Source organism: Callorhinus ursinus, unplaced genomic scaffold (genome assembly GCF_003265705.2).
Source record: "Callorhinus ursinus isolate GAN/ISIS: 27379988/994484 unplaced genomic scaffold, GSC_fseal_2.0 scaffold12, whole genome shotgun sequence".
In the NCBI taxonomy this organism is placed as follows: Eukaryota; Metazoa; Chordata; class Mammalia; order Carnivora; family Otariidae; genus Callorhinus; species Callorhinus ursinus.
The window spans coordinates 73,695,809-73,711,611 of NW_027397074.1; the positions used below are offsets into that span (position 1 = coordinate 73,695,809).

General features: G+C 37.4%; 1 protein-coding gene across 6 annotated transcripts in view; it reads right to left on the reverse strand.

Moving 5' to 3' along the window:
• Nucleotides 1-15,803, reverse strand: part of CNOT4 (CCR4-NOT transcription complex subunit 4) — a 143,431-nt gene that overhangs the window by 56,075 nt on the left and 71,553 nt on the right. For 3 of the 6 annotated variants that reach the window (XM_025854731.2, XM_025854733.2, XM_025854736.2), the window contains exons 3-7: nt 13,421-13,618; nt 6,138-6,224; nt 5,075-5,176; nt 4,230-4,355; nt 650-774 (exon numbers count right to left, since the gene is read on the reverse strand). In XM_025854731.2, coding sequence (XP_025710516.1) covers nt 650-774; nt 4,230-4,355; nt 5,075-5,176; nt 6,138-6,224; nt 13,421-13,618 — 638 coding nt within the window. Of the gene's footprint in view, nt 1-640; nt 775-4,229; nt 4,356-5,074; nt 5,177-6,137; nt 6,225-13,420; nt 13,619-15,803 lie in introns of all 6 variants that reach the window. The other 3 variants (XM_025854730.2, XM_025854732.2, XM_025854735.2) reach the window with 1 other exon arrangement.

The window sequence follows — 15,803 nt, forward strand, 5'->3', positions numbered from 1 at the left end:
TATTAATCATACCATTTTCTGACAGGCCATGACCAAATATAACCCAAAATGTGAAGATCACCATATCAGAATGAGACTCTGTACCTTAGACTATAAATTCATTTAAACATTGACATAATACAGGTCTACGCAAAAGTAAGTTGTTTCGTAAGATGAGTAAGATTCTCAATCCTTCTCGTTCAGAGGATATAAGACTTTAATGATTCCTGCGACTAAAAAACCACAGATATTTGGGTCCCCAACATACAATGCTTCAGAAATCTCCCACTCCCCCTTTTACAATATTTTCCCCCTCATTATATCAGGGGAAACCTTAATTAGGTAATAAGAGCCTTTCAATAACCAACATCCCTTAATTCCTTTTTTTTCAAGGAGGGTGTTCTCAGGGTCCAGGGCAGTCTGCAAATCAACGCAAAGGGGTAGCCATCAAGAGGCTCATCTGAAGTATTACCAGGGAGCGGCAGGCAGCAAACATTCAAACCCAGAAACTGTGACTCAACATTTCCTATATAATGCAACAATTCTGCACAAATGATAGACACTGTCAAGAAGAATTGTGCCTGAAGAAGATGTAAAATGAGAAGAGGGGATCGACAGACATGAAGATAAGGTGTCTGATTATACTAATATCGGTACTTACGTATCATACCTCTGCAGTGGTGTCACTTTGTTCTTATTCTTATCAACTGAACCCGTAGATAGTTGAAGAAAATTGGGGTTTAACTTATATAATTCTTGAAGTAGTTTCTGTTCATATTCTTGGTGCTTACCCGCCTAATGGAAGAAGAAATTAAAACTGCAGTGGGGTTCACAAAATGGCTGGCATAAAATGACGACTTACTTTCTCAATTATTAAAGATATCCTAAATAAACATGTAAGGATTTTTCATGGCATAGAGAACCCCGTGAGGATGATGTCACAGAACTGCTAGACCAATGAAAGTTCTTCCTACAAAACTACATGATATATATGCCATTAATTAAGGATTTCATCAACCATTTATTGTGCAGAAAAGCATATTACAGACAACTTTTTTGCCAGCTCAAAAAACTAGAGGCCTGGGGTGCCTGTGTGGTAGTAAACTGCCATTCCCTGGTCTGGAGCTTAAAATACATTAATTTTTATGTACAAACAAAGTAATGGAGTTCTTACTGTGTGTCAAGATAATGAAAAATGTATTAAGACTTTTTATCTGTGTACTATTTACAATGTGTTCATCTCTTTTAAAAAGAGAAATTAATATTTTTTGGTGATCTTCTGAAAATTTTGTAATGGCCTGTTAGAAGACTTCATTCTTAAATAAATGATGGGAAAATAGGTTGAAAAGGACCTCTAGTTGTTTTTTTTTTTAGATTTTATTTATTTAGGGGCGCCTGGGTGGCTCAGTCGTTAAGCGTCTGCCTTCGGCTCAGGTTGTGATCCCAGGGTCCTGGGATTGAGTCCCGCATTGAGTCCCATCAGGCTCCCTGCTCGGCGGGAAGGCTGCTTCTCCCTCTCCCACTCCCCCTGCTTGTGTTCCCTCTCTCTCTGTCAAATAGAGAGAGAGGGAACACAAGCAGGGGGAGTGGGAGAGGGAGAAGCAGGCTTCCCATGGAACAGGGAGCGTGATGCAGGGCTCAATCCCAGGACCCTGGGATCATGACCTGAGCCAAAGGCAGACGTTTAACAACTGAGCCACCCAGGCGCCCCCTTTTGTTTTTTAAAGATTTATTTATTAGAGAGAGAAAGAGAAAGAGCACAAGCAGGGGGGAGCAGGAGAGGGAGAAGCAGACTCCCCACTGAGCAGGGAGCCCAATGTGGGGCTCAATCCCAGGACCCTGGGATCATGACCTGAGCCAAAAGCAGACACTTAACCAACTTAGCCACCCAGGCACCCCCAGCCCCTTTGTTTTTATAAAGTTTTATTGGAATAGTCATGCTCATTCATTTACTTGCTGTCTATGGCTTGTCTCTGCTACAACAGAAGAATTTGAGTATTTACTACAAAGACCAGATAGGCCCAGAAAGCCTATAATATTTACTAATTGGCTCTTTACAGAAAGTTTGAAGATCAGTGTTCTATATACAACAAAATCTGTATTTCCGTAGTTGGATGCTGTATATCAGAAGACAATGTCACAAACGTTATCGGAGAAATTAGGCAAAGACTGCCTCCGGAAATTAGTCATACACAAAAATAAATTACAATGAGGAGTGCCTGGGTGGCTCAGTTAGTTAAGCGTCTGCCTTCGGCTCAGGTCATGATCCTAGGGTTCTGGGATGGAGTCCCACATCGGGCTCCTTGCTCACTGGGGAGTATGCTTCTCCCTCTGCCCTTCCTCCCTCCTCTCGTGCCACACTCTCTCTCTCAAAAATAAATAAAATCTTAAAAAAAATAAGTTACAATGAAATTACTTTGAATAACTTTTTACGATTTACATGTATATCATGACTGAAATGACATTTTTACTTACCTTCAGGATTGTTTAATTATTTTAGAAGTGTGTCTAACTAGATGTTACAGGAAAACCAAACCCAGAAAGGTACAGATCAAAACAAACACAAAACAATAAAAACAAGCAAGGGCAACATCATCTAATCAAGTAGGACTGTGTCATATACATTGCACAATGCACTGTGCCCTGTTTTGAGGGGGCTCCTGCCTGTTCCAAATGGATCTATAAATATTTCATATGGTACTAAATTTTCAATTATGCAGTAACGAGGAAAGATCTGACTTTTGCCATGATATAATTTGTTCAAATTTCCTTTCTATATAGAGGAACTGTTTTAATAAAGAAACCTCTTTTCAAATTAATTTTAAGCTCACATAAAGAAGAGCAGATATTCATCACAATATGAATTTTAAATTATTAAGAAAAAAATACAGTGAGATGTGGATTTTATACCTTTAAAACATTGAATAGCCTTGAAATTTTTTTCTACAATCAATACTTCAGGAGATATTATGGCTTTCATTAGCAACTAAGAACTAAAACTAATACTCAAATGATTTTACAGGGGCAGTCCACAAAGACAGGTTAAATCCCATTACAAGTCAGTTCCATGGGACTGTCTGTCCATTTTCGTTTACAATTCAATAATACTCAAAATGAGATCAACTAGGGCTGAGATTATTGACAGAAATTTTCACTGTAATAGTAGCATGAGTAATGCATATTCTCTACATGTCAAAATTTAGTTTGGAATGGTTCAACCTTAGATTCTATCCAGAATGTTTCACCCAAAAAAAGAAAAAAAAAATCAACAAGCATTTATTAAGTAAGAAGTCATCTGTTCCCATTAAATATCACAGAGACCTTACTTTAACACTGTTTTTGGACCATAAAGAAATATAATCAAGAAATTCCAATGAATTGATTATAACGGAACTTAAATCTGAAATAACTTCAAGTCAAAAAAAGGGTAATATTTCATTTTAACAATCTGCTCTTAACGGAGACCCTACTAGACTTTCTCTAGTTTGACATGGAGAGTCCAAGGTGGCAATCAATGCCCCTCTACCTTCTAAATGTGCAAAAGTCCACAGCAACAATCTGATGTCCTCATCTGTTAATAGGGAAGTGCAGCATTGTGCTTTGGTATAATCCTCATTTAATATGCATATGGTCAACATTTTTATTTGTCATGTTTATAATACTACAAATTGAAAGGAGAACAGAGAACAGGAAATATAAAAAAGAACACAGGATGATAAACCTTCAGTTCATCCTTCACAGGACACTGACTCAGTACACTTTCATGGAAAGAATCATTTTATAAAAATGTTAGGTTATCAGCAACATTTGATAGGTTATTATTTTCTAGCATGTTCTATAAAGAGTGGAAATCAGGAAGGAAAAAAAACCTCATAATTACAGTAACCCACTTAGCTTCCATTTTGTTGATATTCCCCCTAAAGTAGCATTTACCAAAATGCTTTTCTTGGTCAATTAAGTTCTGATTGTACATTCCCTTCCTGGATATGTATTAGCATATTAAAGACTCTGAGAAGTCCTGCAGGAAAGAAAACTATCTTCATTAATCTAGCATTTTCAAACTTAATGGACTACAGACCCATTTTTATTATAACAATATTCTGTAGAACTGACATTCCATGGAACACTGGAAAATGCTACTTTAATAACGATTAAAAAAATTAAATCCCTAGTTCCTGCTTTTGCAATTTTAATTTATAAAGAAAAATACTCCCTTTTCTGCAAAGTTTTAATTCACATTATTTTACTACCTGCATTTCCTCTTTTGTGAAGCTGGCCGCCTCATCCCCCAATTCATGTAGATACATGCAGTCGGGCTTTGGACATTGCATATTCTTTAAGAAGTAACTGCAGTATTTTGTTGTACCTAGAGATGCCTGCAGAAAGAGTAGGGGGGGGGAAAAAGGACCCAAAATGTGAATTGGCACAATGAGAATTTCCATGTTTGTTGTTTTCACTTCACCTCAAATGAGGCACAGACATGACAAAACAAGAGGTATGACTCTGAATACTGGAGAACTAAACTATTGCTAGCAGGATCTATTAAAGATGATGCTCCTTTGGAAGAACTAAAGAAAACACCTAAGTTTTCCAGAACTTGAGTACCCAAATCATCCTCCCTAGAGATCAGAAGGGAAGATACACAAAATCTATTTCACGTTACAAAAGTTAGGCACCTAGGCAAATTCTTTTTTCTAGTTATGTCATCCTTTTTCCATTTATATAAAGCATGGCTTGGTGCGACCCTTTACTCAAACCTTAATTGATCAATGGCCAAATCCTTAAGGACGACAAATTAGAACCACTCTTTATTTCTGATATGAATAATAGATCCTATTTTCACAAAATAAGATTTATGTGTAAATATAGATTTTTAAAGATTATCACCTGATAATGAATGTGTTTATTCCTACCTGGTAAAACAAGACCCTACATAAGCTGGCAGTAAACAAATTAGCTGTCATAGGTTAGTACAGATGCTTAAGAAGCAATCTTCAAATAGATTCCCTCCAAATATAATAAGTAAATGGTAGGCTCTCCCCTATTTACATTTTATCTCTTCCCCCTTAAAAAAAAATCAAGAGGACCATATTACCTTAAGTGTTCTGCCATCTACTACCACATTGTTCACACACTGTATGGCTCTGAGAGCATCTTCTGACCGGATATAGGTTACATAAGCACTGGCACTTGGACCCTAAAGTGAAAACACACTGTTACTAGTTTCAAATTCAAGAAAAACTCTAAAAAAAAAAATCAATTCCTTTGTACCCTGCCTAGGGAATTCTTAAGACCTTTACTACAACTATCATTAATAATAGGGGCGCCTGAGTGGCTCAGTCGCTAAGCATCTGCCTTCAGCTCAGGTCATGATCCTAGGGTCCTGGGATCAAGGCTCACACTGGGCTCCAGCCCCGCACTGGGCTCTCTGCTCAGCAGGAAACCTGCTTCTCCCTCTCCCACTCCCCCTGCTTGTGTTCCTGCTCTCTCACTCTCTCTCTCTCTCTCTCTCTGTCAAATAAATAAAAATCTTAAAAATAAAAATAATGACAATAATCAGAAATAGTAGTAGCTTTGATTAAACCATATCCTAGCTCATCTTAAAACAACTGTACTTATCTGATTTTAAGTAGACTAAAATATAATATGGATAACATATCATCTCTGGCTTAGTATTTATTTTTGTAAATCATTTGACAGGCTCGTCAAGGTTACAACAAACTTTGAAAATTAGATTTAAAAAAATAAAATTTAAAGACAACGTGTCAAATTATGTTCTCCCAAAAATAAATGCAATTTGCGAGTATTCTATCTGCTAATACCAGCATAACAAAGACGCTCTATTAAGTTTTCAATATCTGAAAATATTAATTAGAAATCATCATCTAATTATTACATTGCCTGATAATAGACTCAACTCCCCCCCCCAAACCATCACTTAATCTTTGTTTTACTATTTCTTACTACTATCAATTCACTCTTAAGTCCTGAAGTCAGATGAGCACCAGAAATTCCCCCACCCCACCAGTAGAGGTCACTACACTGCTCAAATCCTTGACCCTTGGGCTTTCTAGAAAATCCCAGAAAGCAGATTTTCAACAGCCCAGGCCAAGCCTAGACCACGGGGAGGAAAGGCAAAAATCCCTATAATTAGTTACCTGTGAGCCTGCATATGATGTGCTATTATTGATGACAACTTTATGTATTTTACCAAACTTCCCAAAATATTCTGGTCGTTTTAAAACCTATAAAAGAAGAAGAAATAAGGTATAATGTGTCCCCATTTTCATCAATGTTATCCTTTTAATGGGGACATACCCCATCCCTCTTCAGTGAAAGGAAAATAATTTTTAAAGTTTTCTAATAAATGTAACTATTTCCTAATTACAATTTGTATGGTTAACCTATAGGAAATCATCAACAGAGTCTAAAAGCTATTTTTCATTGACCCACTATATGGAAACTAAGACTCCCTAAATTTGGTATTACCCACTATGTTCTAATATCTGCACCAATAATCCATGGGATCCTACCTTCACAGTGTGCTTAAACACCAAACAGATCACGTATCTTAACCACATTTTCGTTAATAATCCTTATAAAAAAGTAATTCTCAAAACAATGACCAAAATAATTATGCATTACACAGAGACAGAAACTCAAGAACATAGTAGAGTCTTTACTCATAAATCTATTGTATATAACATTTGATATATTATGTTAAACCACAAATTGCAAATATGGTAACAATGTTCAACCTTAGCTTCATGCTGTGTGTGTGTGTGTGTGTGTGTGTGTGTACTTAGTTTCTTTGTGTCAATTTTACCACTTCTTGATTATCTCCTGTTTTTTTCCTCCCTTTTCCTGGTAAATAACATATATGCATGCAGTGATATATGTGGTGATGGATGGAAAAAAACTGAGGAAACAAATTTATACATTTCTTTCTCTATTACCTGGTTACTTCTTGGTGGTTATTCCCCCTCGCACCTGTGTCACTTCATTTCGTGATCACTACATACATTGATTTAACTCTTACAGACTTACCTGATCTTGGCTAATTTGACTAATATGTAACTTGATACAAAAACCTCTCCTTTTAATTCACAACTACTTCAAAATTAAATTTTGTTCTTTTCCTAGAATTTATCTATAGATCTACTGTTCCTACAACCTTCCCAAAAAGCAAGCTCTCTCTCAAGGAAAGCATTCTGTGTATACCTGTCCATGTGTATGCAAAGTATTCTTTCCAAACACTCTAATTTGATAACATTCTCACATACTTAAAACTTAGCTAGTATGTTCTGCATATGAAAGAATCAAAGCTTTGTGAAACAGTCTGACTGGGGTATCATTAATTCTTAACAGTTTTCAAATTAATTAACATAATTATTTTTACCACATTTTACTTTAGGTTCTTGTAAGTACAAGGCTGTTATGTTTCTTATAGCCAATTTTAATGGATTATAAGATGAGGTGACTGTATTGGTTTTCAATTTTTTTTCCACCAAATCCCCCAAGACAAATGAGACTATTAAGTGGCAAAAGCAATGACCCTCAGGTTGTACACAGCAAAGTCTCAGGGTTGATGAGTAGGGAAGAGTTTATTCTGAAAAGTTTCCCAGCTGGTGGCGTTTAGAACTGCACTCAATATTCCAACTGGATGTACACCAACTCAGCACAGGGCTTCAGAACCAAAATATCTGCTTCAAAGAGTTCAGACTGGTCACACATTGTGCTGCATCAGCATCTCAAATCACATCTGAGTTTATGGTAGTAGCTCTCAATGAAGGCAGCATTCAAGGGAGCATTTAAAAAATCTGTGGGAGCTTTTATTGGGGGAGGTTGTCAAAATGACTGGGAGGCCATGCTTATGTTAAGTGGATGGGAGCCAGGAATGGCTTACAATGCTCTGGCTAGCCCTGCACAGTAAAGAATTGTCCTGCACAATTTTTGAATGTTCTACAAGACATTCATGTAGCTGAGAAACCTATTTATAATTAAGTGAAACTAGAAACAAATTCCACATTATATATAAATCAAAAGTAGTTCCTTACAGTTTTGACATATGTTGAATTTATAGGAAAGCAAATAATACGTAATTAAGGTACGGCTACAAGTGCTTTGTTCAGAATTATACCAAGAGTTATTTCAGAAAAATCACATCATTGGCTTTTCATAGTATCTGGATTGCCGATACATATACCTATAACAATCTGCCTTTGTAGGTGTCACACAGTGATTCTGCACACAGATGCAAGCATCTTACTATTTTATTGTGTACTTAAAAACAGTACTTCCCAAACTTAAATATGCATACAAATCATTTAAGGATCCAGTTAAATTGCATATTCAGATCTAGTAGCTCTGAAGCAGGGCCTGACTTTACATAATAAGCACCCAGGGGATACTAATCTACCAGGTCAGAAACCACACCTTGAGTAGCAAGGTTCTAGATTAGTGGTACCCAAATTTTACATGTAGAAATAGTTTTTTATAAATTATTTCCCTTTTACTCCTTTTATTTCTTTATATCATGAAATCACTTCATAAAAGTCAAAGAGTGTTATAAAATATTTTTAAAAATGGTTACTGGCTCTGATAAGGTTGAAAACAACTCACGGAAACAGTTTCTGTCCAGTATTTGGGTATAAAACCTTCAATACAACATAATACTTGTATATAATTATACTGACATGTCACACTGGAGCCAGAATGATTATTTTCAAAGCACAAATCTAGCCATGTCACTGTTCCTAAGAACATTCAACAGGTTCCCACTGCCTTTAGAATAAAGTGCAAACTCCTGTGCATGGTTAGAAAGCCCTTCATAGTATGTTACTACTAACCTCACCAGCCTCATCTCTCACCACTGCACTCTAATCTTCCAGCCCCCCCTCCCCCCAAAAATCACTTGCATACCGACATTTTTCTCATCCTGAAGAACTTGTACAGTTCCTGTACCAGGAGCACTTCGCCCCAAAGATAGTGGAAGAGTACATACTTCACCAACAAGATCGGGTGCTCTCTCTTGTGCCTCCACAGCACAAAGTACTTCTCATAGTGTATTATACTGTTAGTTTGAAAATAAGCAAGGACTACCTTTGTACTGGTGTATACTCAGTGTCTTACACACTGCCCAGTACTCAATAAATGTTAACCGAAAAATAACTGTTTCAGCACTGAACAAAAAGAATTACATGGATAAAGAACATTGGTGGGCCTCAAAGTATTAGCAAAATGGCCTATGGCTGATAAGAAATGGCCTGCCCAGGCAAGGGAAATTCAAATAATTTAAAACCTTTTTTTTTTAATATTTTATTTATTTATTTGACAGAGAGAGAGAGATAGCGAGAAAGGGAACACAAGCAGGGGGAGTGGGGAGAGGGAGAAGCAGGCTTCGCGCCGAGCAGGAAGCCCAATGAGGGGCTCGATCCCAGGACCCCAGTATCATGACCTCAGCTGAAGGCAGATGCTTTAACGACTAAGCCACCCAGGCGCCCCCAAATAATTTAAACTTTCTATATTAAGTTAAATACTCCAGATTCTACCTAAACATACAACTAGCAAAACAGTATTCTAGTGATTAAGAAGCCTGGGGAGTAGGTAAAACACCCTGCCTATCACTACATGGTCCATATATTCAAAAATATCATATATTTACTTCACAGTGAGCCAGCTTTAATAGTAATATAGAGGGTGCCTGGGTGGCTCAGTCATTAAGCATCTGCCTTCGGCTCAGGTCATGATCCCAGGGGCCTGGGATCGAGCCCCGCATCGGGCTCCCTGCTCAGCGGGAAGCCTGCTTCTCCCTCTCCCGCTCCCCCTGCTTGTGTTCCCTCTTTCCTCTCTCTCTGTCAAATAAACAAATAAAATCTTTAAAACAAAACAAAAACAAAAATAATATAGAATACAAAAAGCCATGTGAGAGAGTTATAAATGCCCAATGACATGCCTAATGTTTAAAATGTCTTCCTATATATTCTTTGGTAACATAGTCAAGTGGTCATGGATACTACAGAGAAAATAAACTTGGTAAGAGACAGAAGGATGAATGGATAAATTAGGGGAATGGATGAACAACAGACCAATTGTCAGTGTAAAATACATTGGAATAGGACCTTTAAAAAACTGGTCAGTTGGGAAGGTGGGTGGTTCCTAGTCCTGGCTCTGCTGTGAAGTAGCTGTGTGATCCCAGGTCACTTAACTAAGTCACTTAACTTCCCTATGCTTCAATTTCTCATTTGTAAAATATCATGGTTCTTTTAAGTCTTTTAGTTCCTCAAACAAGATGCTCTCTTGGACCACCACATACCTGAGACACTCCCGTCCTTATCTGCTGCCTAGCCAATCTCTAGTAATTCTTAATTTATCCTTTCCTCTGGGAGGCTTTTTGTGGATTTCTATACTAGCCAAGTTCCCCACTGTTATATGTATCCCAAAAAACTCTGTACTTCCCTGTTTATAAATCCCCAGCACACTTGTAAGTACTTAAATTTAGGGCGCCTGGGTGGCTCAGTCATTAAGCGTCTGCCTTCGGCTCAGGTCATGATCCCAGGGTCCTGGGATCGAGCCCCACATTGGGCTCCCTGCTCCGCAGGGAGCCTGCTTCTCCCTCTAATCCCCACTTGTGCTCTCTGTCACTATCTCTGTCTCTCTCTCTCAAATAAATAAATAAAATCTTAAAAAAAAAAGTACTTAAATCCTGTCTTACCAATAGTCTGTAAGTTAGTTAAGGGTAGAGAACGAGTCTGGCTAGCTAAATTATTTTATTTCCAACATCAAAGTACCTAAAACATGGTAAGTATTCAAGAGTTAATTCATAAAATGAATGAATTAGGTTCCAGCAAATCTGAAATTTTAGGATTTGGAAGATGATTACCTCTAATCACTGCCTCTAATTACCTACCAGATCTTCTAAAATAGATTTTTTGGGGGGAACCTGGGTGGCTCAGTTGGTTAAGCATCTGCCTTTGGCTCAGGTCATGATCCCGGAAACCCAGTGGGCTCCCTGCTCAGCGGGGAGTCTGCTAATCCCTCTCCCTCTACTCCTCCCCCACTCGAGCTCACGCTCTCTTAAATAAAACCTTAAAAATTATATATATTTTATTGATCAACAGAGGAATACATTTGACAATCAATCTTGGTATTAAGTTTTCTGATGCACAAAAGTTATTTTCAAATAAGCCTGAATTTTCCCTAAACTCTCCTGTTTTGCTAATCGGAATTCAGTCAAATATCAAATTGTTCATCGTCCAAAAATAAGTAAATAGAGATCTTCTTTGACCTGAAAGTTACACTAACAACTTGAAACCAAGTTTTCTAATAAAGCCAACTTTTAAGTTTTCCAAACTGAAAAGATTATACAATAAATTAAGAGAATTTGTTATATTATTTCGAAGTGGTAGGACTGAATAAATAAAACACTGGTCTTTGGTCTTCCTAGAGTTTCAAGAGAAATAAATGAGAGAAATAAATGTTTAAAAAAATTCACTGTCCTCTCACCAGGCAATAATGATTTCAAAAGTATAAAACAAGTAGAGTGTTTTTTCAAGGCACATTTAGATTCATGATAAAGTACCCCTCTCTCACTAGATACCACCTAGATTAATTTTTTTTGTGTAATAGTTCTTCAGATTAATGTTACTGGAGTCATGTCATTTGAAGTGGAAATAAGAAACCTCTGTAAGTAAATAAAAACAAATCACAGAATCTAAAAGAGGAGGTAGAAAACCTATAATCCAAACACCAGACTGAGACTATGGCTTAATTTTAGCCAGCTTTCAGGGGCTGCTCCCCATATGCCTCCAGTACTATAGGTGACAGGATCCAGGCAGGATGTATTAACAAAATCAAGTACATGCATATTCAAGAGTCGTCAAATCAAAATAAAAGTTCCATTAGTTTACTAGAATAGCAGTTTCAGAAATGCCAAAGTAGATTCTAATCAATAAGATTAGTAGGAGTAAACAGAGACAGATAAAGTAAAAAACCTGCAGAGGCAAGAAGTGCCCTCTGATTAGAAAAAAGGTAGAGCTGAAAGGGGAAGACAGAAGGACTGGTGTATAAAGTTGTAGTGGTGTTCAAGAAAATGGTCACAGGGGAAGTGGGATTTTGCCTGCCTGAGGAATTAAAAACAAGAACTGGCTGCTGAGGTTGAGTCATAGGCCTAAAATGAGCTCTCATCCTTAACAGCTCTTACTGAAGTCTTTTCCTGTAGATCTCTAGATCAGCCCCCTTTGGCTTTGGAAAGAACATCGTTTCCTGAAGGATTCATGCTGCCCACTGATGCCAGTAACCCCGGACTTAAGTCCAAGTAATTCTGGAGTTGCTTCTGTGTTTATTGCCAACGATAAAGGCTTTCTTAGTAAGGTCTCCCTGACTTTCTCTTCTACTGATCCTGAAGCCCTTTACAGCCTCAATTACAAAGTAAACTCGTCATTAATAAATATGTATTATTCTCTCTAAATTGATTTTTACAAAATCAATTTTTAGACTCCTTTAAGTTTCCTTCCGCGGGGGCCTTTGCCCACTTAGCCAAGTCTGAAGAGTCCCACCTCCCTAAGCATATTCACTATAATCCTCCCTCTTAGGGTACCATGATGATGAGCATTACTCCAAAACCCTTCTCAAGGAGTACTTTTGGTAGACCCCCCCAAATCCAACTCTCTCCTACTGAAGCAAACACTCTGGCTGTCAATCAGCTTCTACCTGCTCTCCCATCAATCTAGTCAGCACCTCCTACTACATGAGAAACTGAAAATTAGCAGATGTACATCCAAGGGTATCAGGGAAAGTTATAAGCTCAACATTACTCTTCAATGCAGGTGGTGAAAGGAGAAAAAAAGAGGTTATGAACAAAAGGATTAAGGCCTCCCCTGCCTCCAAACAAATGACAAAGAACCTGGTCCATTATTTTCCTTCAATCAATTCTTTCCCCAAAATTGGCTTAAAATGAATGTGGAGCAGCAGGTCTATAACTGTTCAATAACTAAGAATCACTATGTGAACAGGATTAAAAAAAAATACAGATCTCTAGTGGGTTCATGTAACTGCATGTCCACCGTGATCCTTATATAGCTGCAGAAAAGAGGAAAGAAACCGAGTAGTCATGTCACATGTTAGCCTGAATAGCAAAATAGAACCATTATCCAACTTTCATAGATTATTAGCACTAAAGGAGATTTCAGAGATCTAGTTCAACTGCCTCGTTTTACAACTGAAGAAAATGAGGCCAAGAAAGATTAAGACACTTGCCTAAGATCACAACTGATCATTGGATTCTTAGAGATAATTAAAAAATCATTTCCCATTCTCTCCTAAGTTTTAATAATTTCAGGGGAATCCTGCAAATAGGCAAGGTTAGCTGTTATTTCCAAATAAGATAGGCAAAAAAGAAAAAAAAATGTCAAGTTGAGAAAGAAAACAGAAGAGGACTTACCTCTGGGTCTGCTAGGCGCTGAGACAGACCTACAACAAAGACGAGGTTTTTCTGTACAACACGTACACTAGCCAAATGTTTGCGGTTTTCTGATATTTTCTGTTTTCTCTCATTCTGTTTCTGTTTTTTCTCATTCTTTATCCTTTGCAATTCTTCCTGGGAGAGTGGTTTATAAACTGCTGGGTCTTCTGGATATGGCTTTAAGCACAAAACAAACATAGAAGTTAGCATTAAATAAGGAAAGAAATAAGCTATATGAAAACCAATTATCATTCTGGATGACAGGTATGTGGTTATTTGTTACATCTCCCTTTTCCTAAATCTTTTAATTGCTTAAAATATTTTTAATAAATTTAAGATAAAAGTTTTTAAAATACTTATTTTTTTAGAGCTTAGCACAGACACTTTTAACACTAAAACTTAAAACACCACCAAAGGGGCGTCTGGGTGGCTCAGTCGTTAAGCGTCTGCCTTCGGCCCAGGTCATGATCCCAGGGTCCTGGGATCGGGTCCCACATCAGGCTCCCTGCTCGGCAGGAAGCCTGCGTCTCCCTCTCCCACTCCCCCTGCTTATGTTCCTGCTCTCGCTATCTCTCTCTCTGTCAAATAAATAAATAAAATCTTTAAAAAAAAAAAAAAAACCACCAAAGGTTCTGTAATAAAAAAAAAAATACAACCGTGGTAATTCCCTATAGTGTCTAGCAAAGTTGACAGGAAAGAAAGCTTCCAGGGTGCTGTGTAAGAGGCAAAGAGTATAACTTATCTCATCTAAACATAGGTTTATATATTACAATCCATAAATATTTAATGAAAACCTACTATGTGCTAGAAGATTAATGAAGTACTTATTCTTTAATTCACTGTCAATCTAAAAGGAATATAAATGGGCAAATAAACAACAATCCATTGATACTGTGGCTCAGGAGTTTGACTTTAGTTTCCAACACTTACTAGCCATGTGGACTTAAGCAAGTTAATGAAACTCTATGCCTCAGTATCCTCAATAGTAAGATGAAAATGATCTTAAAGTGTGAGGCATAATGGTAAAAGTAAAGTAACTCTCATAAAGCCATTATCATCATGAATAGCACACAGTAATCCCTCAATAAACACTAGCAATTACACTGTTGTAATTTTTTCCCCTTTCTTGTCCTTACAATATTGCTTTTATTCCTACTGCTAATGCCAGGGCTACTGGTGGCCTGAATAAGAGCTATGGAATCACATTGCCTGGCTTTAAATCTTGGCTCCTCTCTACTATCTGAGAGACCTTGGCCATAAGTTATGTGAGTTGCCTGCCTCAGTCATCTCTCCTATAAAATAGGAAACACGGTACCTTATTAAGAGGGTTTCTGTAAGAGTTAGAAGAGATACACATTTATAAAGTGATTAAAACTGTGCCCTACACATAAGCATTCAATAAGTCACTTATTATTACTACTAATCAAAAAATAGGGACGCCTGGGTGGCTCAGTCGGCTAAATGTTCGACTCTTGATTTCAGCTCAGGTCATGATCTCAGGGTTGTGAAATCAAGCCCTACATCAGGCTCCATGCTGGGTGTAGAGCCTGCTTAAGATTCTCTCTCTCCCTGTGCCCCTCCCCACCTAAAACATAAATAGTTAATAATAAATGAAAGATCATATCTAAGTGGATATGAAGAGATCCCAGAAACAGGAAATTGTATCTATCAGAATATAGGAGTAGGGACTAACAGAAATGATGTCATCAAGAAAAAAAGCAGGAACAAAGTAGAGTGGAGACAGTATTCAAAAGCCTGAAATCTTGCTATGCTTTTAACATAAAGGTACTTTCATCTTTTCATACATAAGTAAAACACAAAAATAAAAACCCTCGAATTTGTCAACACTCAGATTAATGCTGAAGGCAATTAAGAAAGTGAGACTTCTCTTTATGTTCCTCAGCTTCTACTGGTAGTATCATAAGGTCTCCAAAAATCCCATTCTTAAATATTCAGACATAACTCTTAGTGGTCCTGGAAGACACAAGCACCCATACCATTTGATTTCCACATTCAAAAATCTGAATAAAAATAATAAAATAAAAATCTGAATCTTCCAGCTAACTGGTCCTATTTGGCATACTGGAACTGACTTGTGAGTAGGAGGCATATAAAACAGCTGACTTGGTAACTCGTGTGACTTTTGCATGACCTGAAGTCTTTCTCCAGGATGAAATATGAAGCTAGAAATGCACATTTTAGGCACTCAATAAATATTTGCCAAATGAACGCCAAGCTACTCTCTAGAACAGAGAATTTAGCACGGTTAATTTTTCTTTTAAAAAAATCTTAACTTTTCAAGGCTCCAGAAAACGTTGGAAAAGCATGCACTCCATGACAGCTGCTCCAGCACACACACACC